This window comes from Perognathus longimembris, chromosome 7, assembly GCF_023159225.1.
Source record: "Perognathus longimembris pacificus isolate PPM17 chromosome 7, ASM2315922v1, whole genome shotgun sequence".
NCBI classification, from domain to species: Eukaryota; Metazoa; Chordata; class Mammalia; order Rodentia; family Heteromyidae; genus Perognathus; species Perognathus longimembris.
This window is the reverse complement of record NC_063167.1, coordinates 33,731,021-33,756,808: the sequence shown is the minus strand read 5'-3', so window position 1 is coordinate 33,756,808 and position 25,788 is coordinate 33,731,021. Positions and strand designations below refer to the sequence as shown.

The window sequence follows — 25,788 nt, the reverse complement described above, 5'->3', positions numbered from 1 at the left end:
TTACCTGACATAGTTGAGTGCTAGTCTTATCAAAAAACTTTGCACTTACATTCTTTCCTTTTCAATGTTCTTTTTAAAATTAAGAATAATGGTTATGACACGAAAGAATGGATTTAATTTTGCAGCTAATTAAAAGTTTTTTTATTTTCGTAGAAGTTTTCATTTGTGACTTATTTCTTGTTCTTTCTAATCTGAGGAATGAAATAATATAAAAAATGTTAGCTTAAGGAATTGGTTTTGTGTGTTCTGATATCCTTGAACATTGATGTTGTATGAGCATTTTACTTTGACAGGACTGGAACTAAGCTTTCTTATGACTCAAAATTTGGTGATATTCCATGCCAAATGCAAGCCTTAAATTTTCTGAAATGTTTACTTCTTAATAAGAAGTTGAAAGTGGGAGAAAATGAGGGGTGAGGTAATGCTGCTCAAAAAGCAATGTACTCATTAACTTACTTACATAACTGTAACCCCTTTGTACATCACCTTTATAATAAAATAAAATTTAAAAATAAATTAAAAAAGTAGAAAATTGAATAGAAATATTTTGCATTGTTAAGAAAACATGTAGTATTTTGTTGAAACAAATACTTCAAAAGTATACTTAATTCTTTGTAAGAATTCCTCATGCTGTGAGCTTCTTGGTCCCATGAACAGTTATCTGTTTCTTCTTTTGTCTTTCTTTAAATGAATATTATTTACTCTTTAGTTGTACAAAGGGCTTCAATTCAACATGTCAGTTGAGTACAGTGAGGTGTTTTTATTTGTTTTGTTTTTGTCAATCATGTGGCTTGATCTCTGGGCCTCAGCTTGGTCCCTGAGCTTTTCAGCTCAAGGCTGGTGCTCTACCACTTGAGCCACCATTCACTTCTGGTTTTCTGAGTGGTTTATAAAGAGTCTCATGATTTACTTCCTGCTCCTGGGTTTTGAACCATGATCCTGAGTAGCCAGGATTACAGGGGAGCCAAGTGTGGCCTTTTGCTTTGTTGTTGTTTGTTTGTTGTTTTTGGTGCTGGTACTGGGGCTTGAACTCAGGACTTGGGTGCTGTCCTTATGATTTTTCACCCAGGGCTATCACTGTACCATTTGAATCATACCTTCATTTTCACCTTTTTGGTGGTTAATTGGAGATAGGAATATCAAGGATTTTCCTGCCCTGGCTGGCTTCAAACTGTGATCCTAAAATCTTAGACTTCTGAGGAGCTAGGATTAAAGGTAAAAGCCACCAGCACCACGCTTCAGTACAATGTATCTTGCCGGGGGGGGGGGGGGGTTCAGACTCAGGGCTTGAGCCCTGTCCCTGTTTCTTTTTGCTCAAGGCTAGCACTCTACCTCTTGAGCCACAGCACCACATCTGTCTTTTTCTGTTTTTGTGGTGCAGAGGAATCGAACCCAGGGCTTCATGCATGCTAGGCAAGCACTCTATTCCTAGACCACATTCCCTGCCCCTCAATGTTCCCTGTCACTCCTTCTATCATTATCTCCTATCTGTCCCAACTCTACTCATCCTTAATTGACCATCTTCCATTTTCATAGATGCACACTGACCATTTTGATTGTATCTACCCACATTTCTCCTCCATTAAATGACCTTTTCTGTTTCTTGTTTGCAGGCAGCTATTAATGGTGTAATACCCCAGGAAAATGGCATTCTACAAAGGTATGTTATATGTTATATGGTACTTACGTTATATGGTACTTAACGGTTTACATGACAATTTAGCAGAGTAAAGAAGAGAAGGCTGTTTGTTTCAGTTGTTAATGGAACAGTTGTTTTTTTTTTTTTATATATAATCATTGTTCTTTTTTTTTTTTTTTTTTTTGCCAGTCCTGGGGCTTGGACTTGGCGCCTGAGCACTGTCCCTGGCTTCTTTTTGCTCAAGGCTAGCACTCTGCCACTTGAGCCACAGCGCCACTTCTGGCCTTTTCTAAATATGTGGTGCTGGGGAATCGAACCCAGGGCTTCATGTATACGAGGCAAGCACTCTTGCCACTAGGCCATATTCCCAGCCCCATCATTGTTCTTTTGATATCTTTGTGAGCTGTTATTACTCTAAAAATTCCAAGGCTTAACTATAAAATTTTGTTTTCTTGGGGTATTGGGTAATATAATCTTTTAAGGTGTTTTATTTTTTTAAGAAAGTTTTCCAAGGTCATCTTTAGAGTCATAGGATGGTTGGAACTGGACCCTTTAAATCATTAGTACTAATAAAATGAAACATGCTTTATAACTACAGAGTATGGTTACCATCCAACAATTTAAGGTTTATTTCTAACTTACAATAATTCCCTTTCCCTCTTTTGATTTCTAAATCATAGGATAACTTGGAATAATTTGAGTAAATCATTAATAATGCAATTCTTGTTTTTGTTTAAATTTAATTTTTTTGGTCGTGGGGCTTGAACTCTGGGCTTAGGCCCTGCCCCTGAGCTCTTCAGCTCAAGGCTAGCGTTGTACTACTTGAGCCACAGTGCCACTTCCTAAATTTAATTTTATTGACAAGGTGATGTACAGAGGGGCTACAGTTACATACATAAGGTAGTGAGTACATTTCTTGTCAAACTTGTTACCCACTCCCTCATTTAAAAATGCAACTCTTGAGAGAACTTAAATGTCACTGGTAATACATGGACTGCCTTTAGTGGGTTTGTGTCTTTGCTAGAGGTAAAATTAAGAGATGAGACTGAAAGACTTATAAGAGTTAAAATATTAAAAAAATGTTTATAGCTTTTTTTCTCCTTAAAATTGCATACTCTAGCTCTGAATTGAAAGAACACACTATAAAGTCATAAGAGCTAAAATAATTTTCCCTTCCAAGTATAGTTCAATTACTTGACCCATGCCAGCCCTTCTCAGTTGAAACTTTGGCTTGGGTTTGGTGGGTGAGATTTCCAAGTCACTGAAGCATGATCTGCTAAGTGCAGATGAGGCAGATGACAATTAACAATAAAGTTGTTTAAGGGAAATGCTGTTGCAACAGCATCAGAAAATTTACCCTGAAATGCAAAAGTGTGTTATAATCTTTAAGACACTTTATTTAGGATGGAAGTAAAATTCTGTTTGGTAACTCTACCAAACAGTTACTCTTAGCAATTAATGATTAAAGTGAAATTTATTCCCTTACTCTTCTCAAAAAATTGTCAGAAAATTTCATCCAGAGTAAATATGCAGGTTTCCAGAGTCTGTACTGGCTCTGTGTATGTGCGTTTGTGTTCATGTTCAAAAGCATGCAATAAAACCCTTGTCTAGAAGCAAACCAGATGATTATATAAACTTCCTTTCTATTCATTTTTATTCATTTATTCCTTGGTTTAGGAAGTTTTAGACTGCTAAACATGACTCCAGTTTCATTCTTGCATAAATGTTATTACTACATTTTTGTATGAAAAAGTTTGGCTTTGCAGAATGGTTTTGGCTAATAGTTTTAAGCACACATTGGATTTATTACACCTTGATAGCAATTTTCTGTGTGTGAACTGTAGAAATTCCCTTTTCCTAAGGAAAAATCTCTCCTGTCACATGCCTTTCCCTTTTTGTACTACTGGAGTTTGAACTCAGGGCCTTAAGCTTGCAAGGCAGGCAAACCCACTCTTTTATGCTTTAGTTATTTTTCAGATAGTCTCTCTTTATTTTTCCTGGGGCTGGCCTAAGACCACAATTCTCCTTACCCATGCCTCCCACATATCTAGTATTCCAGAACCACCCTGCTCAACCTATTTAATTGAGATTAAGGTCTCACTACTTTTTTACTCTGGCTTGCTTCAAGCCATGATTTTTTACTCTGGCTTGCTTCAAGCTAGGATTACAGGCATGAGCCATCAGTGCCCAGTTTTCCAGTTTTATTCTTTATAAGTACTGATCCAATTTCCAACCTGTATTACTTATGATTTAATGAAAAATTTGTATTTCAAATTTCTTTCTGCTTCAAGATGCAGTATTCAATCTGTGATATAATCTTAACTTCTCTCTAGTGGGAAGCATTTTGGTTATTGCTGTTTTTCAGGCATATCTTTGAGATTGTAGTGTTATAGCAATCTATTTTTTGTTTGGTGTTAGTATCTCCTGTTGATTGAATCTAATGGGAAGCCATTTATCAAGGGGAAATGAAATTTTGCAGATTCTCAGACCCATCATCACAGAATAGACGATATAGAAAGATAGATGAAAAAATCAGAAATAGTCAGTAGTTTAAACTTACCAGTTTTTAGCTGCTTAGTAATTTAAACTGATTTTCCTAGATTTTAAAATAAATCTCAGAAGTATATCTCAACAGTGATATTTTTTCCTGCTTTGGATATTTTCTCATGTCTTCCTCATATGACGACTTTCTTGAATCTTGTAACTAAGATTCAAGTCCCAGACTTGGGGCTTGAACCCAAGGCCTGGGCACTGTCCCTGAGATTTGGTGCTGAAGGCTAGTTCTCTACCACTTGAGCCACAGCACCACATCAGGCCTTTTCTGAGTAGTTTATTAGAGATAAGAGTCTCACATACTTTCCTGCCAGGGCTGCCTTCTAACCGTGTTCTTCGTATCTCAGTCTTCTGAGTAGCTAGGATTACAGACATGAGCTACCAACACCTGGCCAGGCTTCTCTTTTTTAAATATTTCTGTTATTGTAAAGGTGATGTATAAAGGGGTTACAATTACATAAGTCAACTAAAGAGTACATTTTCTTTTGGACAATGTCACTCCTTCACTTGCTCTCCCAGTTATTTCCATCTGTAAGTTTTATTGTTCATTTTCAACATAATGTCCAGTGAGTACCTTTGCTGTATTTGCTCACCCTTTGTCCCTCCATTTTTGCACCTTGCACCTCCTCTTAACACTCAAAAGGGTTGGTTTTTGTCTTTACATCAGAGATTACTGGTCGGTAAAATCTGACATACATAACAACACACATGACAGATTGAGAAAAGCCAGTGTTTTAAATGATTACTTCTCTGTTCATTAGTTTGATAAATTCAAATGCTTTCTATGTGTAAAATCTTGAACTGAATGCAGAAGACACAGTCATTCAAAACAAAAATGTGACTTTGTCCTTGTGGAATTATATTATGATAGTACTACAATATTATAGTATATATGGTGATAGCTATGTAGATATATGTATATATGTAGTATAATGCTACTATAGTAGCATAGTAGTGCATGTATATATGTATATATATAGCTACATAATATCATTACTATATTGTAGTAGATGCCTAATGATTGATAATATATCAAATTTAATAATTATAGATAATGATGGGGAATTAGACTTGATGTGTAGTAGCAAAAGTGCTGAGTTGAAAAATACTCCATCTGGAATGAAAGATTTGTATAATCGGGTAAATGAAAGATGGAAATGAGATGGAGCTGGGAAGGAAAGAATATTCTTTGAAGGAATAGCTTGTGTTCCCAGTGAAATGGGAAGGATCAAGGTGAGAGAAGGCTTTTGTGGTTATTAGCATGGAGAGAGAGAAGATAATATGGTGCAGGATTATGCTTGGAAGATGGATAGGATTTAGATAATGCAAGACTTTTTAGTCTGCTATCTGAAGAGCAGAGGGAACAATTGAAAGATTAAGGAAGAACATGGTCTGAAGACATTTGTTTTTAGTTTCACTATAATGATAATATGGAATGGAATGAGGATGAGTAGGAGAATGTATTAAGAGATTGGTTAGAAGGCTATTGAATTAGTTTGTACTCAAGTTTATTGTGAATTGGTCTAAGATGGCAGCTTCAGAGGATAAAGGTACATGACTTATCCAAAGGATATTTAAGAGGTAATATTGAAAAGATTTATTAGATATGGGTGTATGGGAGACAAGAGGAGGTCAAAGATACCCCCCCACCCCCCCTAGGTTTCTGGCTTAAGTTGCTGATAATAGAGGAAGACCAGACTTGGGAAAACATTAATAATGTGATCTTTAGATATACTGCATTTGAGATATGAGCTTTACTTGTTAGATCTCAGGCATTGTGCAAATATAGTTATTTTCCCCTTCATTTTACAAATAAGACACTATTAAAAGGGCAGAGCTAGGATTTCATTTTTATTTTCTGTCAAGAAGGCCAACATTGAAACATGCTTAAGTGTTATTCAGAAGATTCCAGAAGAGGAGATATCAAAGATATTGGAAAGGAAGGGGGTGGGATTAATCTCTAGTGTAGTGCTAAGAGAAAAGATGGTTTTAGACTTCACACACATAAGAAAAATGATTTCCCCTTTCTTTAGTAGAAAGTGGGAAAAAGAGTGCGTGTGTGGGTTAGTTTATGGAACTGATGTTAAGAATAGAAAGTAATTTCTTCTGTTGCTTTTTTTAAAAAATAAACTATAATAAAACAATACCTTTTAATGCCAGGAGTGAGATAGAATTAAGGTTTAAGGACAGTGAAGTTTCAAAACAGTCTTTTTGGAAGATGGTGAGTTAAATAGTGATTTAGTGAGAATAAATGAAGAAGAAGACAAGGTTTTTACTTCACAGTTTAAATTAGCATTTTACTAACATTATAGTGAGGGCACTTGATCATATTCACAAGGCAAAACCATTAATAAACTAAAAAGGCAAAGATGGGGTGAAGAATAAAATGGGCTTTCATTTACTGGAGGAAATAGAACTTCAGTTTGACTTTAACATAGGTAGGATACTTGGTAGGAAGAACACAGAGCTGGGGATGAAGAAGGTTTTAGGAATATAATCTGTAATGATTTGGTTGTTGAAAAAAATTTTTTATGTCAACATTTAGTGACTATGGAGGTGAGACCATACCAGGACCTGCATTTGATCCAGCAAGTCACCCAGCTCCAACTGCTACTTCCTCTTCTTCAGCATTTAGACCTGTAATGCCATCCAGGCAGATTGTAGAAAGGCAACCTCGGATGTTGGACTTCAGGGTTGAATACAGAGATAGAAATGTTGATGTGGTACTTGAAGACAGCTGTACTGTTGGTAAGTATTTCCTTATTATAAAGCCTTCATACATGAGTAATTCATTAGGAAAACATTCAGAAAATATTCTTTTGAATTGAGTGCCAACTGGAAGGGAAAAAGAAATAAAACGAAACTGATAGTTTCCTATACAGATCAATTAGGCTCTAATTTTAACTAGTCTACTGAAATAGAAGTAAATTCAAGAATAATACCTCCAGTCCAGCATTTGCTGATTAATTGGAATCCTGAAGATTTTTCTCCCTGGAATACCTTCAAACTTCGATCATCCAGGTCTCAGCCTCTTAAATAGCCAGGATTACAGTTGTGATTCACTGGTGCCTAGGCCCTTTGCCCAACTTTAAAATGGGTTATTTGATGTTTTGTGGTTGAGTTATAGGAGTTCTTTATGTATTTTGGAAATTAACTCCTTTGCAAGTATTTTTTTCTCATTCTGTAGCTTGCCTTTTGACTTCATTCCTTTTTGGTGAAAAAGCTCTTTAATTTAATAGTATCTTACTTTACTGCCTCTGCTTTTTATTTCCTGTGTTCTTGCCATTATCAAGAAATAGTTACCAAGAGTAAAGTTATGAAGGTTTTCCCACTGTCCATTTGCATAAGAGTTTTGTAGTTTCAGGTCTTATGTTTAAAGCCTGTAATTTACCAAATACAACAGTTGATTTAAGATTTAAAAAAAAAATTGATGGGAAATGTGGCTTAATGATAGAGTGCTTGCCTAGCATGCATGAAGCCCTGGGTTTGATTCCTCAGGACCACATAAACAGAAAAAACTGGAAGTGGCACTGTGGCTCAGAGTGGTAGAGCTCAAGCCTTGAGCACAGAGAGGCTCAGGGATAGAGCCCAGGCCCTGAATTCAAGTCCCAGGATTGGCCCCCCCCCAAAAAAGATTAAAAAATATTATATATATATTATAAAGGTGATTGCAGGTAGATTACAGTTACATAAATCAAGTATAGAGTACATTTATTTCCTTTTGGATAATGTCACTCCTTCCCTTGCCCTCTTCCAGATTTTCCATCCCATCTCTACCTACAGAGTTGAGTTTTGAGTATGGTTTAACGGTTGAGTTTATTAATCTGCGTGTGGAAAGCCAGTTTTTCTCAATACTATTGAAAACACTTCTCTTCCTCATTATGGAGTCTTGTTACCTTTACTGAAGATTATTTGACCATGTGGGTTTACCCCTGGGCTTATTGTTTTGTTCCATTGTTTTTTGTTTTGTTTTGTTTTTCTCCCTATTTTTAATGATGGAAACAAAAAATATCTAAAACCGAAGCTTCTGGAAGAACCACTTGTTCTTGCTGGTCTCGCATCTCTCATCAAACTTGACCTTGGCCTCCTGTCGGTTCTTGCTTGTTGAGCTGGGTCTCTGAAGACATCCAGTTTTGTCCAAGGGGATATCCACAGGGCATCTTGTGGGCATAAGTTGATTGTAGTTATAAACCCTCACAAAGGACTTGATCTTTGACCTCTTGGTGATCTTCTTGCCCATGTTAGCTACCACCTTTTGGGGATAATGATCACTTCCAGCTACCAAAGCATGGCTGTAGGGCGATCTGAGGTACCATCATCAATGTTCTTCATGATGGTGTGCCGGGCTCGGGTCACCTCCCCTGGCGTGGGGGGTCAGGCTCTACTCTAATCGCTCCCTTTCTCACCCTCTCCCCTGGTCACCCGACCCGCAGGTAAGGCCAGAGTGGAGTGGGGGGCTCAGGAAAGACCTCAGGTGCACGCGGCCGTACGAGATCGCTTTACCTCCCTCCTTACCCTTGAAGAAAGCCAGGCGTAAGCGGATCTCGGAGACGCTTCAAGAGCAAATCTGATTTAATAAGGGAGTGGCTAGCAGTTGATATAGTAGGGGAGACGAGAAAAGGGGTGATCGACCAGAGAGCTGGCGATAGGCTGGCAAGCTTGTCATAGGACCCCCTCATGAGCTAATGTCACTTGCTTAGCACCACCCCAGGGGGAAAGCCCGCGAGAATTGGGGGCACATGGGCTGGCAAGAAAGTTGGGGGGCTGGTTGCAAAGCCAGTTCTTCTGGTTCCTGACCCAGAGAATTGTGGCCTGCTTCCGCATTCCCCCAGGGCTGGGGAAAAGGGCGGCGTCTCCTCTGCCCTTCCCCCTCAAGGCCAAAGCTGAACCCCAACAATGGTGGTTTTATATCTGGAGTAGCATCTGTCCAGGACCAGCACCACTTTCCTGGGTTTCATGAACTTGCCCATTTTGATAGTACCTAGCAGGCCTAAAGCATAAAGGAAAACGGGATACTTCCATTGTTTTTTTAAAAAAAAATTATTGTTACTGTTATTATAAAGGTGATGTACAGTTACATCAGTCAGGTACATTTCTTTTTGCATAATGTCATGCCTACCTTTTGTAAGGTCCATCCCCTGGGAGGGCTCCATGCAGATGTCCCCCACCTGTCTAAGTCTGCGCCCAGTACCCTCATTACCTAGCTAACTGGCACACTTGGAGGCAGTTACCTCCCCCTTCTCTGATGTCACATCCAATCCACCTGACCATACCTCCCACCTTTCCCTATTATAATCTGGCTCAACACGAGTCCCCACTCTTTTCTCTCTTACTCTCTCTGGCTCTTTTCTCTCTTTTCCCTTCTTCCTTCCCCTCTGTCTCCCCATCCCCCCATCTTGTGTGGGCTGGCAGTTTTCTCTCCCCTCAGTTAACTCTTCTTGCCTGAACCATGTGGTGGGTTTCCTTTCTGGCAAACCTTACATCTGGTGTTGTGACTCGGGAGAGGACTGAGTCAGGAGTTGCTGGATCTCCTCCTCCTCTTCTCTTCTGAGGGTTAATCCGCCTCCTTAGTTGTCGTCTCCCCCCGCCCCCTCAATCTCTCAGCCCCCCCCCCCCCCCCGACCAAACTGCGAAAAGCCAGAGGAAACTCACTTCAGACTTCTTGCCTTTACCATTGCTGGCTACACATCCACCGCACCATCTCCTCTCCAAGTCTGGTGAGTGAACACCATCTCCACTCTTAAGTCTGGTGAGTGACTCCGTCTACAGGTCCTCTGTCTGACCATGCCAGAGGGACCCCGAATGCCTTTTTGGCCAGTCTGTTCTCATTTCAGGGATGCCTGAATTGAGAATTTGACTCAATGTCCTTGTGGACCCCCATCTACTATGTCCTTATGGACTCCTGTGTCCTCACCAGACTACTCCATAAAGTCAAAACACCTCATAGGCTAGAAAATCAGTCTCAATTGCCCAACCTTTTGGCTTGGGCCCTCAAGAGTGCGACACAGGCTGGTGTCCAGGGATCCTCCCTCTAGGTTCCCTCTCAAAGGCTAGTCATTCTGGGTTTGATCTACTCTACAAGCTGAAGGGAAAAGTGGGCAGTTTTAGAGAAATAACTCTGACAAGTATGTTTGGTCAATTCTTAATAAGTTACAGCCCCTGCTTCATGAGACTTCTTCCAGGCATCTACCACCAAGGGACAGCTGCTGCTTGCTGCCTTCTCATGGAGGGGCCACATCTCCGTCTCTTACCCCCAATGTCCACACCCCTTGCCAGCAGGAAGTAGCCAGAGAGAATTGGTGCCCTTTTTCATACTTATTAAAAAGCTGAAATGTAAGGTCCACCCCCAGGAGGGCTCCATGCAGATGCCCCACACCTGTTTAAGTCTGCTCTCAGTACCCTCATTACCTAGGTAACTGGTACACCTGGAGGCAGTTACCTCCCCCTTCTCTGAGGTCACTTCCAGTCTACTTGGCCATACCTTTCACCTTTCCCTATATAATCGGGCTCAACATGAATCCCCACTCTCTTTACTTTTCTCTTATTCTCTTTCATTTTCTCTCCTTCCTTCCTCTTCTGTCTCCCCATGCCTCCATCTTGTGTGGGCTGGCGGTTTGCACCCCCTCCTATAAACTCTTCTCTGTCCGAATCATGTGGTGGGTTTCCTTTCTGGTGAACCTTACACACTTGTCCATTGGTTTTTATGTCTGCATTTAGGCCAATATCACACTATTGTGAATATTATAGTTTTATAAAAATGTTTGAAGTCAAGAAATATAAAGCCAGTCAGGCATCAGTGGCTCATACCTCTAATCCTAGCTACTCAGGAGGCTGAGATCTGAAGTTCGCAGTTCCACTAGCCTTTATTTTCCTTAGATAGGCTTAAGTAATCTTTGTAAAGCACAAATCTCATACCTTTGTATGTCCTTATTTTGATTGTTGTATTTGGGCTTACCTTTTCTTGTTTTAGTTTTCTAGAAAAGTCCTACTCAGCTTTCAGAATGCCACATAAATATGCCTTTTCTATGTAGTCTTTCTTAACTGATGGATATAGTTAATTTGAACCATTTTCTCTGGTCATATAAAATACTTTAGAAATGGGTTTTAAACATTCTTGTGTTTCAAGTTTTTCTTCTGAATGTTTAGTTTTCAAACATAGGGATCAGGTCTTATTTTTGATTTTTTTTTTTCTTCAGGTATTTGACATAGTCGTACCTAATGATGAAATGAATGGCTTTATAAAAAGTGTGTGTGAGAGAGAGAGTGTGTGTGTGTCTATATGCTCACTCACTCATCTACCGTAGGGTATTTGAAAATATACACTAAAATATACATTAAATTTTATGCTACCTGCCAGGTGCTGGTGACTCATGCCTGTAATCCCAGCTATTTAGGAGGCTGAGATGTGAGGATTGTGGTTCAAGGCTAACCTGAACAGGAAAGTCCATGAGATGCTTATCTCCAATTAGCTACTAAAAAGTTCAAGTGGAGCTCTGGCTCAAAGTGAAAGAATGCTAGCCTTGAGCACAAGAAAACTCAGGGACAGTGCTTAGGCCCTGAACTCAAGTTCTAGCATGGGTGTGTGCAGGCACCTAACCCCCCCACTGTTACTTGAATTTAATAAATAACTTTTTCTGTAGCTGTATAAATTTTGAAGAAAATAAAGATATAATAGGATAATTGAACTTTTCATGTTATTACTAGAAAGATGTAACCAGATAGAAAGCAAGTCTAAAGGCAGCTAAGAAATTTATACTGGAGTGACACCTAGTGGTAATTACGCTGGCTTGCTGTCTTTGTATCCTGTTTAGTACTATAGTTTCATTTTATTACCAGAAGTCTTATGAGTTTCGTCTAATTTTGAATAAATTTGAAGAATCATTTTAATTCCTTGGCTTTCCTATAAAATACTTCCTAGTGTAAGGTAGTATAATCTTTCTGAAGGTAAGTATTAGTAGGACTCTAAAGTTATAGCAATGAATTTAACCTAATGTACTGCTTTTTGCTTAGTAAAGTTTGCTGAATCAATGCTGTGAACAAACTTGCTTTTACTGTACCCATTCCACATAGCCCATTTCTTAGTAGACAGATCTATTACTAATTGGACCATTTGTTGTAATATTTAAAAAAAATTTAATCCTTCCTTCCTTTCTTCCTCCCTCCTTCCTGTTGTTGAGTCAACTCAGGTTCTGGGCACTGTCTCAGAACTTTTGCCCAAGGCTAGCACTCTAACACTGTTAGCCACAAAGCCACTTCCTGTTTTCTGGAGGTTAATTGGAGATAAGAGTCTCTTGGACTCCTGCTTGGCTGGCTTCCATAAACCACAAACCACGATCCTCAGATCTCAGCTTCCTGAGTAGCTAAGATTACTGGCTTGAGCCACTGGTGCCTGGCTTAATCTGCTTTCTAAAAGTGTCTTATTGTGGTTTTAAAGAATCAAGTTTAATACAGAAAGATTTAAAACACCCAGCAAGAGTACTTTCAGTTCGAAAAGGAATTTATTTCAAACTTTTAAAGAATCTAGAGTCTATGAGCTTATTTAATATTTGGCTTATAACTTTGGCTATCTTTTTAATTTTGGCAAATACCTATACCCCTCTGTGCCTCAGCCATACTTTATGGAAAATGTGCACTGTTTTTTTTTGCTTGTATATTAATAGTATGGGGGGAAAGGAGGTAAGAGTAATAATCTTATTTGCCTTTTAAAGTTTGATACTGGGAGCATCAAAGATTAGAGGAATAGTTATAGCTAGTACCTTTAGAGAAGATAAAGATGAAATATTTTGTGTTAGTAATATTGTTTGTTCGATTTGCAAACTGATGTCTGGTGAGTCCATGCTTATGTTTATGTACCACCAAAATAATTTATAGGGTCATTTAAAACCTGAGTAAGCAGCTTGTCAAACTGTTGTCTTAACTTGCGTTGATCATTTTTTATTTAAACTTTAGAAAGATTTCTTTAACCTAGTTTCACATTTTTAAGTTGATATTTACTGATTGTATTTCTGATATTATGTGATATTTCAGTACACTATACTATACATATTGAAACATTGTATCCTTTAACTAGCACAACCCCTTTTCATGTATCTGTTCACCCTAGTTCACCCTAGGTTCTAGTAACTACCATTCTACTTTCTATTTCTAGTAGTTTTAATTTTTTAATCTAACATATAAATAAGCCCATGCAGTTTTGCTCTTAGGTGTTTACTTAAGAGAAATTAATATCTGTTCACTAGAGGATTCACACAACAATATTCATAGCAGCATAGCTATCACCATCAGTGCCTGGTTTACCATTAACTTTTGTAACCTAATTCATACATTACATCCCCTCTCCATTTTATTATTTAGAAGCAAATACCGGCCAGATGGCAGTGTCTCATGTCTGTAATCCCAGCTACTCTGGAGGCTGAGATCTGAGGATCTAGATATAAAGCCAGATAAATCTGTGAGATTATAAAAAAGCTGGAAAAGGAACTGTGGTTTAACAGGTCAGGAACAGCACCTATGGACTGGCACCAAAAAAAGAAAAAAAAAAAAAAAGAAAGAAGGGCTGGGAATGTGGCTTAGTGATAGAGTGCTTGCCTAGCATGTGTGAAGCCCTGGGTTCGATTCCTCAGTACACATACATAGAAAAAGCCAGAAGTGGGCACTGTGGCTCAAGTGGTAGAATGCTAGCCTTGAGCAAAAAAGAAGCCAGGGACAGTGCTCAGGCCCTGAGTCCAAGCCCTTGGGCTGACCAAATAAAAAAAGAAGAAAGAAAGAAGTACACTAGCACTACTTATCCTCAAGGAGGGAGATTACAAATGGCATTAATATTGGGAGGTTGGGATTATGGAAAGCCATTTGGGAAGCTGCCACATAGACATTAAAAGACAACAGCAAAGCTAGGGTGCGAAGGAGGATCAGTAGTTAGAATGGGAATAGGCTTTGTTTCAAAGCAGAGTGAGCAAACTATTTGTAATATGGGAAATGGTTCATCTTGATCATCTATCATTGTATATATTCATCAAAATCAAAGTGATTTTATGTGTAAATAATGATTCAATTAAGTTAATTAAAAATAAAATTTATTGAACTGATACATAAAGACATACAAAATTTACATGTTGATATGCTGCTATGTATTATTGATGGGCTACCATGGGATGTTTCATTAATGTACATATCATTTAATGTTTAAATTAAGTTAAGTGTATGTTTCCTCTATCATTACTTCATTCTGGTGAAGACTTTAAAAATATTTTTTCTATCTTTTAAAGTATATTTGAGTTTTCCTAGTGTTCAATAGTGTTTCTCTTTTCTAGCTATAACTTCGTACCCATTAATGAGACTTTCCCCATTCTTCCTTTCCCTCTACTATCTCCAGTCTCTGGTAACTACCATTATATTGCAAGGTCAACTTTTGTTTAAGATTTTACATTATGAGTGACATTATACTGTACATATAAAGATATAAGGATATGATGGCTTACTTTGATTAACACACACATCTTCAGTTCCTTTCAACATAAATGATAGAATGTCTCTCTCCCTCCCTCTCCCCTCCTTCCCCCTCCCCTTCCCTCTTTCCCCCTCCCCTGCCCTCCCTTCCTCCCTCACTTTGGCCAGGCGTGGGGCTTGGGATTCAGGGCCTGAGCACTGTCCTTGGCTTTCTTTTTTTTTTTTTTTGCTCAAGACTAGCACTCTACTTCTTGAGCCACAGCACAATTTTTGTTTTTTTCTGTTTATGTGCTGCTGAGGAATCGAACCCAGGGTTTCATGCATGCTAGGCAAACATGCAAGCACTTTACCACTAAGCCACAACCCCAGCCCCAAGATTTCATATTTTTAATGGCTGAATATTTTGCTATTGTTTGTATACACTACTTCTTTTTTTCCATCAGTTGATAGATACCTCCCTGGATTCTTTCTAATCTTTAGCTATCATGAATAATGCTACAATGAACATGTGAGTACAAGTGTCTCCTTTATATATTGATTTCATTTCTTTGGTATTATTGGTTCATATGATAGTTCTATTTTTAGTTTTTTTAGGGATCTCCAATTTATTTTTAAGTGCAGTATTGGATTCAGTAGTCTGGTATTAATACTATCCGCCTACCTTCACAGTTTTCCAAAAAACATGGAGGAGGGGAAGGAGTATACTGTAGTGACAGTGCCATCTTGTGGTAAGTTCTTCAGAGTTAGGCAGATCCACAGATTGAATTCTATAACTGGAGCTTGCTGCATTGTAGCACTTTGCTCCTCCTAAATTATTTTGAATACCTAAAAACAAAAGCTACTATTTACTGAGAACCTACCCTGGCTAGTGTCAGGTTAGACTTTGTTTTTTATGTCATTAATTATAACAATAATATAATTTAAGATAATCAGTTTTGTTTTGAGTTCTTTGTATGAATATGACATTGTGCAAAATGTTTTTTTAATGAGATGTCATTTAGTACTAACAGTAATCTAATGAGTTGTTAGAACCACAGATGAAGAATCTAAGGTGGATAGAGAGTAATTTAAATATAGAAGGGACTAATATTGCTATTATTGGTCTACCTTTGTTTTTTTTTCTTTAAGATAGGATATAGGAATTAATATTTTTTCTTAAAACAATGAAAAATAAATTTTAGAATTCCTGTCTTGTTTTGAAATACTTACATTTTTCAGTTTTAATATTTCTTACTTAATTTTTTTCTCCTCCTCCTTCTTTTCTTCTTTCTTGTTGTTGTTGTTGTTATGTGTGCCAGTGCAAGGGGCTTGAACTCAGGACATGGGAGCTGTCCCTGAAACTCTTTGCTCAAGGCCAGTGCTTTACCACTTGAGTCATAGCTCCACTTCCTGCTTTTTGGTGGCTAATTGGAGATAAGAGTCTCACGGATTTTGCTGCCTGGGCTGGCTACAAACTGTGATCCTCAGATTTCAGCCTCTTGAATACCTGGATTACAGGTGTGGGCCACTAGTGCCCTTGAAATTTTTGAATATTTATTTTAACTTACTCATAATTGTACGTATTTATAGGTATGGTGTGATGTTTTGATACATGTATACAATGTGTAATGATCAATTAGGATATTTTCCCCATCTTCTTAAACATTTATCACTTTGTTGTATTTGGAGCCCTTGAAACTTCTCTCTTTGAATTCTTCATAAAATATATAATGGGCTGTTGTAAGCTAGTCACCCTTTTGTGCTATAGAATATTAGAATTTACTGCTCCTATCTGACTATGCTGCAGAAACAGCCTACGTGAAAGGAAAAAATATTTACAAACTATCTGACAGTATTGACATACCAAATATATAAGGAACTTAAAAACATAACAAAAATAAGCTCATTAAAACATGAGCAAAGAGTTGGGAACAATAGTGAATATTTGGAGTCCTAGCTACTCAGGAGACTGAGGCAGAAGCATTACTTGAATCTAGAAATTGCTTGGGAAACATAGTGAGACCTCATTTTCAGAACAAAACAAAATACTGATGATTTGAGTAGATTTCTCTTCTTTATTGTCAAAGCGAAGTACAGAGGGGTTACAGTTTCATATGTAAGGCAAGTACATTTCTTTTTTTTTTGGGGGGGGGGCAGTCCTGGGCCTTGGACTCAGGGCCTGAGCACTGTCCCTGGCTTCTTTTTGCTCAAGGCTAGCACTCAGCCACTTGAGCCACAGTGCCACTTCTGGCCGTTTTCTATATATGTGATGCTGGGGAATCGAACCCAGGGCTTCATGTATACAAGGCAAGCCCTCTTGCTACTAGGCCGTATTCCCAGCCCCTGAATAGATTTCTCGAAGATAGACAGCAGTCATATGGAAAAAAGACATACTGTAATTAGTCATTAGGCAAATGCAAATTAAAACAACTTTGAAATTCTATTTCACCCCAGCCAGAATGGCTGAAAACAGAATATTATTATGATTATGATTATTATTGGTTGTGGGGCTTGAACTCAGAACCTAGGTGCTGCCCCTGAGCTTTTTCACTCAAGGATAGTGCTCTATCACTTTAAGCCACAGTGCCACTTCCTGTTTTCTGGTGGTTAATTAGAGATAGAGTTTCATAGAATTTCTGCCCCGGCTGGCTTTGACCATGATCCTCAGATCTCAGACTCCTAAGTAGCTAGGATTAGAGGCATGAGCCACCAGCACCTGGATTGAAAACAAATTATAACTAGAAAAAATAATAATACATGCTAGGGTAGATCCACATTGTGGAGGAAAGAAACCATTATACACCGTTCATGGGAATGTAAAGTAATCTAGCCACTACAGAAATCTTTATGGAGGTTTATAAAAATTCTAAAGTAGAACTGTTATATGATTCTATTATACTGTACACTTCAGGTATAACTAAAGGAATTTAGTGAGCATATTATTGAGACACCTGCACACCTCTGCTTATTGTAGCACTATTCACAATAGCCAAGTTATGGAATCAGCCTAGGTGCTCATCAGCAGATGAATGGGTAAAGAAAAATTGGTACATGTACACAGTGGAGTATTATTCAACTATATACAATAAAACTAAGTCATTTGCAGAAGAAAAGGATGAAACCAGAGATCAGCATGTTAAATTAAGTGAGTCAGACTCAGAGAAATGCCATTTTCTCTCATTTGCAGAATGTAGATCTTTATGAAAGAAAAGACATGAACATAAAGTAGGGACTGTGGGAAACAACGGGTTTGATGGAGGGGAACCAGTGATGTGAGAGAATATGATTGGAGTACATGGTATGAACAACGTATGAAAAGGACATTAAAACCTTTATAAGAAAGTCTTAAGAAAAGCTGGGATTAAGAAAGAGTAATAAAGCGCCTGTAATTCTAGCTCTTCAGGAGGCTGATGTCTGAGGATTGAGGTTCAAAACCAGCTCAGGAAGGAAAGTCTGTGAAACTGTCATCACCAAATTGACCACCCGAAAACCTGAAGTGACACTTCGGCTCCAAGTTGTAGCATGCTAGTAGCATTGAAATACTAGACAAGTATCATTGACTATATATTGTATCCCAAATACTAATGCTTGTCTTCTGTAGACGAATGTTTACTATTACTTTGTTATTCACATCTGTTTTATTATTTACTCAGGAGAGATTAAACAGATCCTAGAAAGTGAGCTTCAGATACCTTGTTGGCCCCATGACCAACAAGAAAGAAAGAAGGAAGGAGGGAAGGAAGGAAGGAGGGAAAGAAGAAAGGAAGGAAGGAAAGAAAGAGAGAGACTAATAGAGGGGGTAAATATGATTACAGTACATAGACATAAAGAGAACTTTGTATACTTGATATACACTAATAGAACAACTTTTTTTTTTTTGGCCAGTCCTGGGCCTTGGACTCAGGGCCTGAGCACTGTCCCTGGCTTCTTCCCGCTCAAGGCTAGCACTCTGCCACTTGAGCCACAGTGCCGCTTCTGGCCGTTTTCTGTATATGTGGTGCTGGGGGATCGAACCTAGGGCCTCGTGTATCCGAGGCAGGCACTCTTGCCACTAGGCTATATCCCCAGCCCTAGAACAACTTTTAAAGGAGAGTTTCACTTGTGACTTTTTTGCTGATTAATTGAAGTTAACAAGTGTCTATTATTTATCCAGTCTGACTTCAAACCACAGTCCTCAGATCTCAGCCTCCGGAATAACTAGGATTAAAGGAATGAGCCACCAGTGCCTGGCAGGAATTTTCTTTAGGAAAGTAAAAAAAAGTCCATGAAGCCATGAGTTTGGCAATTGTGTTTTCATGGAACTTATGTGTGTAGTATAAGCTTTCTTCTTTCGAAAAAAAATCAGCATGGAATTGTTTTTCCTCTTTGCATTTTCATCTCTTACAAAGCCTTCTGTATTTTAACTAGAAGTAACCTACCCCCCTCTTTTTAAAATTTTTTTGGTGGTTGTGGGGCTTGAACTTAGGGCTTGGGCACTGTCAGTGTTCCCCCTTTTAATGCTTTTCTCTTCAACAAAGTTGAAAACTATCTTCTAGATCATATGTATTGACTTTAGTATTTTAGTCAAAGTATGTTATTTCCTTCATCCCCATACTCTCAATATTATCTTTTCATTTTTTAGATGTAGGAATAAGAATAGGCAAGTTATTTTATTCCCAGAAAAGAAAAATTTAACCCAAATTTCCATTATAAAATCTGTTTTCTCTATTTCACAACGTCTCAGTTTTTGTATTTATATACTGGGTCGATATTGTCAGTTGATTAGTTTTTCTTGTAAAATCCCCAATCACTGAAATTTATTTCTCTTAAATATCAAAGCTTTAAAAAGTTATATAACTAGAAACTTAATCACTTGTAGAGTCTTTATAATTAATGTTGAAACCTGAGTTCTTTGAAGGGGCAGCATATTGTTTGAACAGGGGGATTTGAAGTTTGGAGTATTGAATTAAAAACAGTATTTATTAGACAAGTATCATTGGCTGTATATTGTATCACAAATACTAATGCTTGTCTCTGTAGATGAATGTTTTCTATTTGTTATTCACATCTGTTTTCTTATTTACACAGGAGAGATTAAACAGATTCTAGAAAGTGAGCTTCAGATACCTGTGCCTAAAATGCTGTTAAAAGGATGGAAGACTGGAGATGTGGAAGACAGTGTGAGTTTCTTTATTACTTAGAAATAAAAGAAAATTCAGTTATGCAACTGACTAAATGATATATACAAGTTGTTTTTAATTTTCTTACATAAGTCAGATGTGACTGTGACCAACATTAACTTGATTTAATTGAATCCTCAAGTAATGTTTGTTTAAGCTAAAATCTTTCCATGCTAAACTAATAGTTTAAATGATTAGATATGTAAGTGAAAACTCTGTGTGGCATTTTTTTTCTTGTTTCTAATTATTTTCTAATTTTGTACTCCTTTTGACAGCATTTGTCTTTTTCTCAAAACTGTTAAGGGTGTCACTGAGTGTCCTGAAAAAAAAAAAAAAAGATTGAATGACTATTGGCTTGAAAAAAAATCACACATTGTATGATTCCAAGTATTAATTATGGAGCAGAGAAAATAATAGGAGGGGCTGGGAATGTGGCTTACTGGTAGAGTGCTTGCCTAGCATGCATGAAGCCCTGAGTTAGATTCCTCAGTACCACATAAATAGAAAATGCTGGAAGTGGAGCTGTGGTTCAAGTGGTAGAGTACTAGCCTTGAGCACAGGAAGTTCGGGAACAGTGCCTAGGCCCTGAGTTCAAGCCCCAAGATGAGAGGGTGGGGAGGGGGAGGGAGAGGGGGAACGAGGAGAGAGGAGGGAAGGGGAGGGGGAGGGGGAAGGGAAGAGAGGAGGGAGGGGGAGGGAGGGAGAGAGAATAAAAGGAAAAATTGAAAACTTAGAAAATTTAAGGATAGCATTTATTTAGATAGTGGCAGGTTCATGGAATAAATTCTAAGAATTTGCAGAAAGTGCTGGTTTTATTAGACATCCAATATGTTTCACATGCCTTTTCTTGTTCCCGCCCCCCTCTTGTTTTTAAATAGAGTAGGGATGGAGGGGAAAAATAAACTAACTGTGAAGTTTTAAGTGTTTGAGATGAAAACAATTTACCGAATCTTTTTAAAAATTATGTTAGTAAGTTTTTCTACAACCACTAATAAAAACAAAATGTTCAATTTGTGTGTGTATGTGTGTATATGTGTGTGTACACATGTATGTACCAGTACTAGGGTCAGAACTCAGAACCTGGGTGCCGTCCCTTAGATTTTAAGCTCAAGGCTATTGCTCTGCCACTTAAGTCATAGCTCCACTTTGAGCTTTTTGTTAGTTAACTGGAGATATGAGTCTTACAGACCTTCCTGCCCAGGCTGACTTCAAACTCTTAATCCTATCTTAGCTTTCTCAGTAGCTAGAATTACAGGCATGAGCCACCAACGCCCAGCTGAAATCTTCAACTTTTAGTTCATTGTGAATGGCTTCTTGTAGACATTGTGCTTATAAATTCTATTTGTATATGTGTGTTCATTTGATATATAGAGCTTCTATGAGTATTTTAATGAGTTTTTTTTGTAAGTTTAGGTACAAGTAAGCTTGAGTGCCATGTAGCCTCTGTTTTAGTTACTTAGCTCTGCTGACGATCAGTGAAAGCAGCCATAGCCAATATATGAAAGAGCAAGCATAATTATATTCCAATGTAACTTTATGTATAGACACAAAACTTGATTTTTATGTAATTTCACATGTCATGAAGTAGTCTTTTGATTAACTCCCCTATTTAGTATTATTTATCTCTATTTAAAATTGTTAAAACCACTGTGTGCTGGTGGTTCATGCCTGTAAGCCTAGCTACTCAGGAGTCTTTGAGATGTGAGGATTACAGTTTAAAGCAGTCTAGGCATAAAGGTCTATGAGACTCTTATCTACAATTAACCACGGAAAAGCCAGAAATGGAGCAGTGGCTCAAGTGGTAGAGTGCTAGCTAATCTTTCGCAAAGATGCTAAGGCACCTGGGCTCAAAGGTCAAGACCTAGGGCTAGTGCATGCACACATGCACACAGTTGAAGCCTATTTTTGATTCGCCAACAATCCTAATTGTTCTTTTTTTATGGTACTGAGAATGAAGGCTAGGGCCTACGAAATGTAAGGAAAGCACTGTACCACTGAAACTCATTCCCAGCTACCAGCTGCTCTGACTTACACATGAATTTCACGAGGAAAGTACCGATTGAGTAAATCAACAACCCTGACATAAAGAAAGCAGCATACTAAAGTCATTTACATAACTATTAGTTATTGATGTTGTGAAATTATGGTTCCAACACATACATTTTTTGGTAGTTTAAAAAGAGAAAGACAGGCATTTAGAAAATGCTCCTTAAGCTATTTTTCTGTTTTTTTTTTTTACCAGCCTTTGTGACAAGTAATACTTTGTTACTTTTTAATTTTTTTTATTTTTGTGATACTGGGGATTGAACCCAGAGCTTGGTGTATCCTAGGCAATCACTTTATTTTTATTTTCATTTATTTTTTGGCTCTTAATCCTTTATTCATACAGCTTATTTAAAGCGTTAGAAGGACAGAGGTAAATTCAATTAAAAAACTTTATACACATGCACTAAAATTGAATAATGAAACTCATTAAAATTATTTTAAAAGAAGGAAGTAATAGAAAAGGTAAATTTGATCAAATATGAATTCCACATATTATGTGCATGTATGGAAATAGCACAATGAAATATTGTGTCTACCATTGTAGACATTGATTAAAAAAGAGAGAAGTTATTAAATGACATAAAGTACATATATTAAATGAGTAATCTTTCCATAAAAATGTGTGCTACAAGCTTCATTGGAAAAATAATTTCTCATTTTCAACTGCATTTTAAATAAAGAGAATTTTGATTCTAAATGTTAAAATAGCTTGTGAGTTAATATGTCTTTCTACAAATCAGTGCTAATGGGTTAACTATAAGTGTTAAACTACTTTCACTAAAAAGAATTAGTCAATCACTTTATAACTCAAAGCATGCTCTAACCATATAATTGCTTATTTCTATGTACTCTTTCTTGCTTTTTTTTTTTTTTTGCCAGTCCTGGGGCTTGAACTCAGGGCCTGAGCATGGCCCCTGGCTTCCTTTTGCTCAATGCTAGCACTCTACTACTTGAGCCACAGTGCCACTGCTGCTGAGGAATTGAACGAGGGCTTCATGCATGCCAGGCAAGCACTCTACTGCTAAGCTACATTTCCAGCCCCTCTATATATTCTTGTAAAAAATCAGTATACATTAGTTATACAATGACAGTTTCATTTTAACATATCTATACATGCATACAACAGATCAACCAGGGTTGTACCGGACTAGGATGGAGGTCTCAGTTGACAAGTAGTTGATTTCAGTACTCAAGATATTGTGTACAAGACTCTACTCAGAATGGTTTAGTTTCAAAACCTATTGCATGTGATAAATCATGGTCTTGTGTTTGTGGTAAGTTCTAATGACAACTGCTCTGATTTTTTTTTTAGGTGAATATAGAATTCAAAATATATCTTGGAAGCATACCCTGATCCTATCCCAAAGAGCTGGCACTGGCTCCAGCTCCCAACTCCTAGCCACTCTTACCCTGCTTTGATTGCTTCCCTAATTTCCTGGGTCCCTGGGAACTCCTTGTGATTTCTCCTTTCTTTTGTGTCACTAGATTCTTCTTGTACATGGATTGAAAATGATGGGTGTTTTCAGCCCACCATCTGCTCTGCCTTACTCTCAAGTATTTTTATTTAACTAACTTTAAGACAGGCACTTTCATTGAGTGTCAGGAATAAGTTCCTTATGTACCCTACTTGGGTCAAATCCACTTTCCCCAAGAGTTGTTGCTTCCATGTGTAGAATTAAGAAGGATCCCTAAACATCTACTCATTGCTTTCTAATGCTTTTATACTTGCAATTATCATTTGCTTTGATTCAGTTAGGATCTATTTTATTATAAATCCCCTCCCTTGCTGTTTTGCCAGTCATTGTAAAGAGTATGCGATTACCAAGTGACTTTTCATACCTTCTGTTTCTGCACATTCTATATCTGTCTTTGTCTATCTCCTCCTCTACACTTTTTACACTGTGGAGCAAGCTCATCATTTGCAAAATTCTTCTTCTTTCAGACTCCTGTATATTCTCCTTCACTATCTTCCTGTTATGGAGATCAATCTGAGGACATTGGCTTATTTGCCACCTTAGTGGTGGGTCTTTTTTTTTCTTTTTTGTCTTGGGGCTTGAACTCAGGGCCCTGGCACTGTCCTTGAGCTTTTGTGCTTAAGGCTGTTCTCTACCACTTGAGCTATAACTTTACTTCCAGCTTTTCTTGGTGGTTAACTGGAGATAAGAGTCTCATGGATCTTTCTGCCTGGGATGGCTTCAAATCAGAATCCTCAAATCTCGGCCTCCTGAGTAGCTAGGATTACAGGTGTTAGTCACCAGCACCAAGCTAGTGTTAGTAGATTTTTAGGCAGACCTCCACATTGAACTAAGAAAACGTGTCATTAACATTACTCATTTTTACTTCTAGATCTTTATCTCTACTTTACATGGTCTTATTTATATAAGAATCACAACAACTTTTTTTTTTTAATTGTTAGTGCTGGGGCTTGAACTCAGGGCTTGAGCACTTTCCCTGAGTTTCTTTTGCTCAAAGCTAGCTCTCACTTGAGCCACAGTGCCATCTTTGGCCTTTTCTCTTTATATGGTACTAAGGAATTGAACCCAGGGCTTGATGCATGCTAGGCAAGCACTTTACTACTAAGCCACATTCCCAGCCCCAACAACTTTCATCTTAATTCAAGTTCTCTGGGTTTTTTTCTAACCATTTCTCATCTTTCAAGCTCACTTCTTTTAATATCCTAGCTCCAACATTTCCGTTATTTCAAGTTATATCTCCGATTTATTATTTCTTTCACCTTTTCATGACCATTGCCTTTTTTTTTTTGGCCAGTCCTGAGCCTTGGACTCAGGGCCTGAGCACCATCCTTGCCTTCTTCCCGCTCAAGGCTAGCACTCTGCCACCTGAGCCATAGCGCCCCTTCTGACCGTTTTCCATACATGTGGTGCTGGGGAATTGAACCGAGAGCTTCATGTGTAGGAGGCAAGCACTCTTGCCACTAGGCCATATTCCCAGCCCTGATCATTGCCTTTTTAACAAGATCTTTTTCTTATACTAAATTCCATATACATTCATTATAATCACTTTGTATACTTTTAAACTTTGGTTTATGATCCTTGCTTGACAGAAATCTTACTTTGTTTAAATCCAACACAGCCTTTCAGCAAGATATGGATGATGACAAAAAGAAAATCACAGTGATTGTTGGATTTTAAATTTATGACCATGATCTTTCCTGGACCCCTTCCTATTGCTAGGCATTACAGTGATCCCTCACCTATCATGGGAGTTACATTCCAGGGACCCTGATGATAGGTGAAAATCTGCAAAGTAGCAGAGTTATATTTATTTTATATATATTAAGGCTTTATAAACCCTTCAAACTCTCCTGTAGACCTTTCCCACTCTCTTATTAGCCTTTCCCACACTCTTATAAATACTTCATATGCTCTTAAACACTTTATTCACAGGGACAGCACCCAGTCCCTGAGTTCAAGCCCCAAGGTCGCACACAAATAATTTAAGGTATCAAATTAGAAAATAGGACATTAACTTGTAAACTGGCCCACATTTTTCTGACTTACTTAGGGTTAACTGGAGTATTTGCATTTACTCCTAAGATTGGCAAAAACACATTATTGGGATTGTGCAAGGAATTTCATCTTTTACTAAATAGTCTCTTACCTTCATCCCCTTGTAAGACTTAGTCCTGATGAAAAAAAAAAAATCCAGAATCACTGGCACCAAATACTGTTACCAGGTTCATGGATTGGTGAAACCCAAAATGAATCTTTGGGTTTAAAGGTGGGGTGGGAGGATCTTGTACTGAATCTTACATCTCTCAAAATTAGGAAGTGTTTAGCAGCTTAACTTCAAAGCTCTAATATAGAATGTATTACACCAGAATTTACTTTGAAATATATAGTATACAACCAAATCAATTTTGAGTATACTGGCTCTCTAGCACAAGGGCAGACTAAAAACACAAGGACCTTTAAAATTAGGCCATGGCATAAAAAACAGCCTATG

At 37.9% G+C, this 25,788-nt stretch overlaps 1 protein-coding gene and 1 pseudogene across 1 annotated transcript in view; one reads left to right on the top strand and one right to left on the bottom strand.

Annotated features, from left to right (window-relative positions):
* Faf1 (Fas associated factor 1) overlaps window positions 1–25,788 on the top strand; it is a 296,655-nt gene that overhangs the window by 41,708 nt on the left and 229,159 nt on the right. The window contains exons 3-5 of the mRNA XM_048351276.1: window positions 1,614–1,660; window positions 6,738–6,940; window positions 19,685–19,776. Of these exons, the coding sequence (XP_048207233.1) occupies window positions 1,614–1,660; window positions 6,738–6,940; window positions 19,685–19,776 (342 nt within the window). The remainder of the gene's footprint in view (window positions 1–1,613; window positions 1,661–6,737; window positions 6,941–19,684; window positions 19,777–25,788) is intronic.
* Window positions 8,169–9,315, bottom strand: LOC125355139 (annotated as a pseudogene).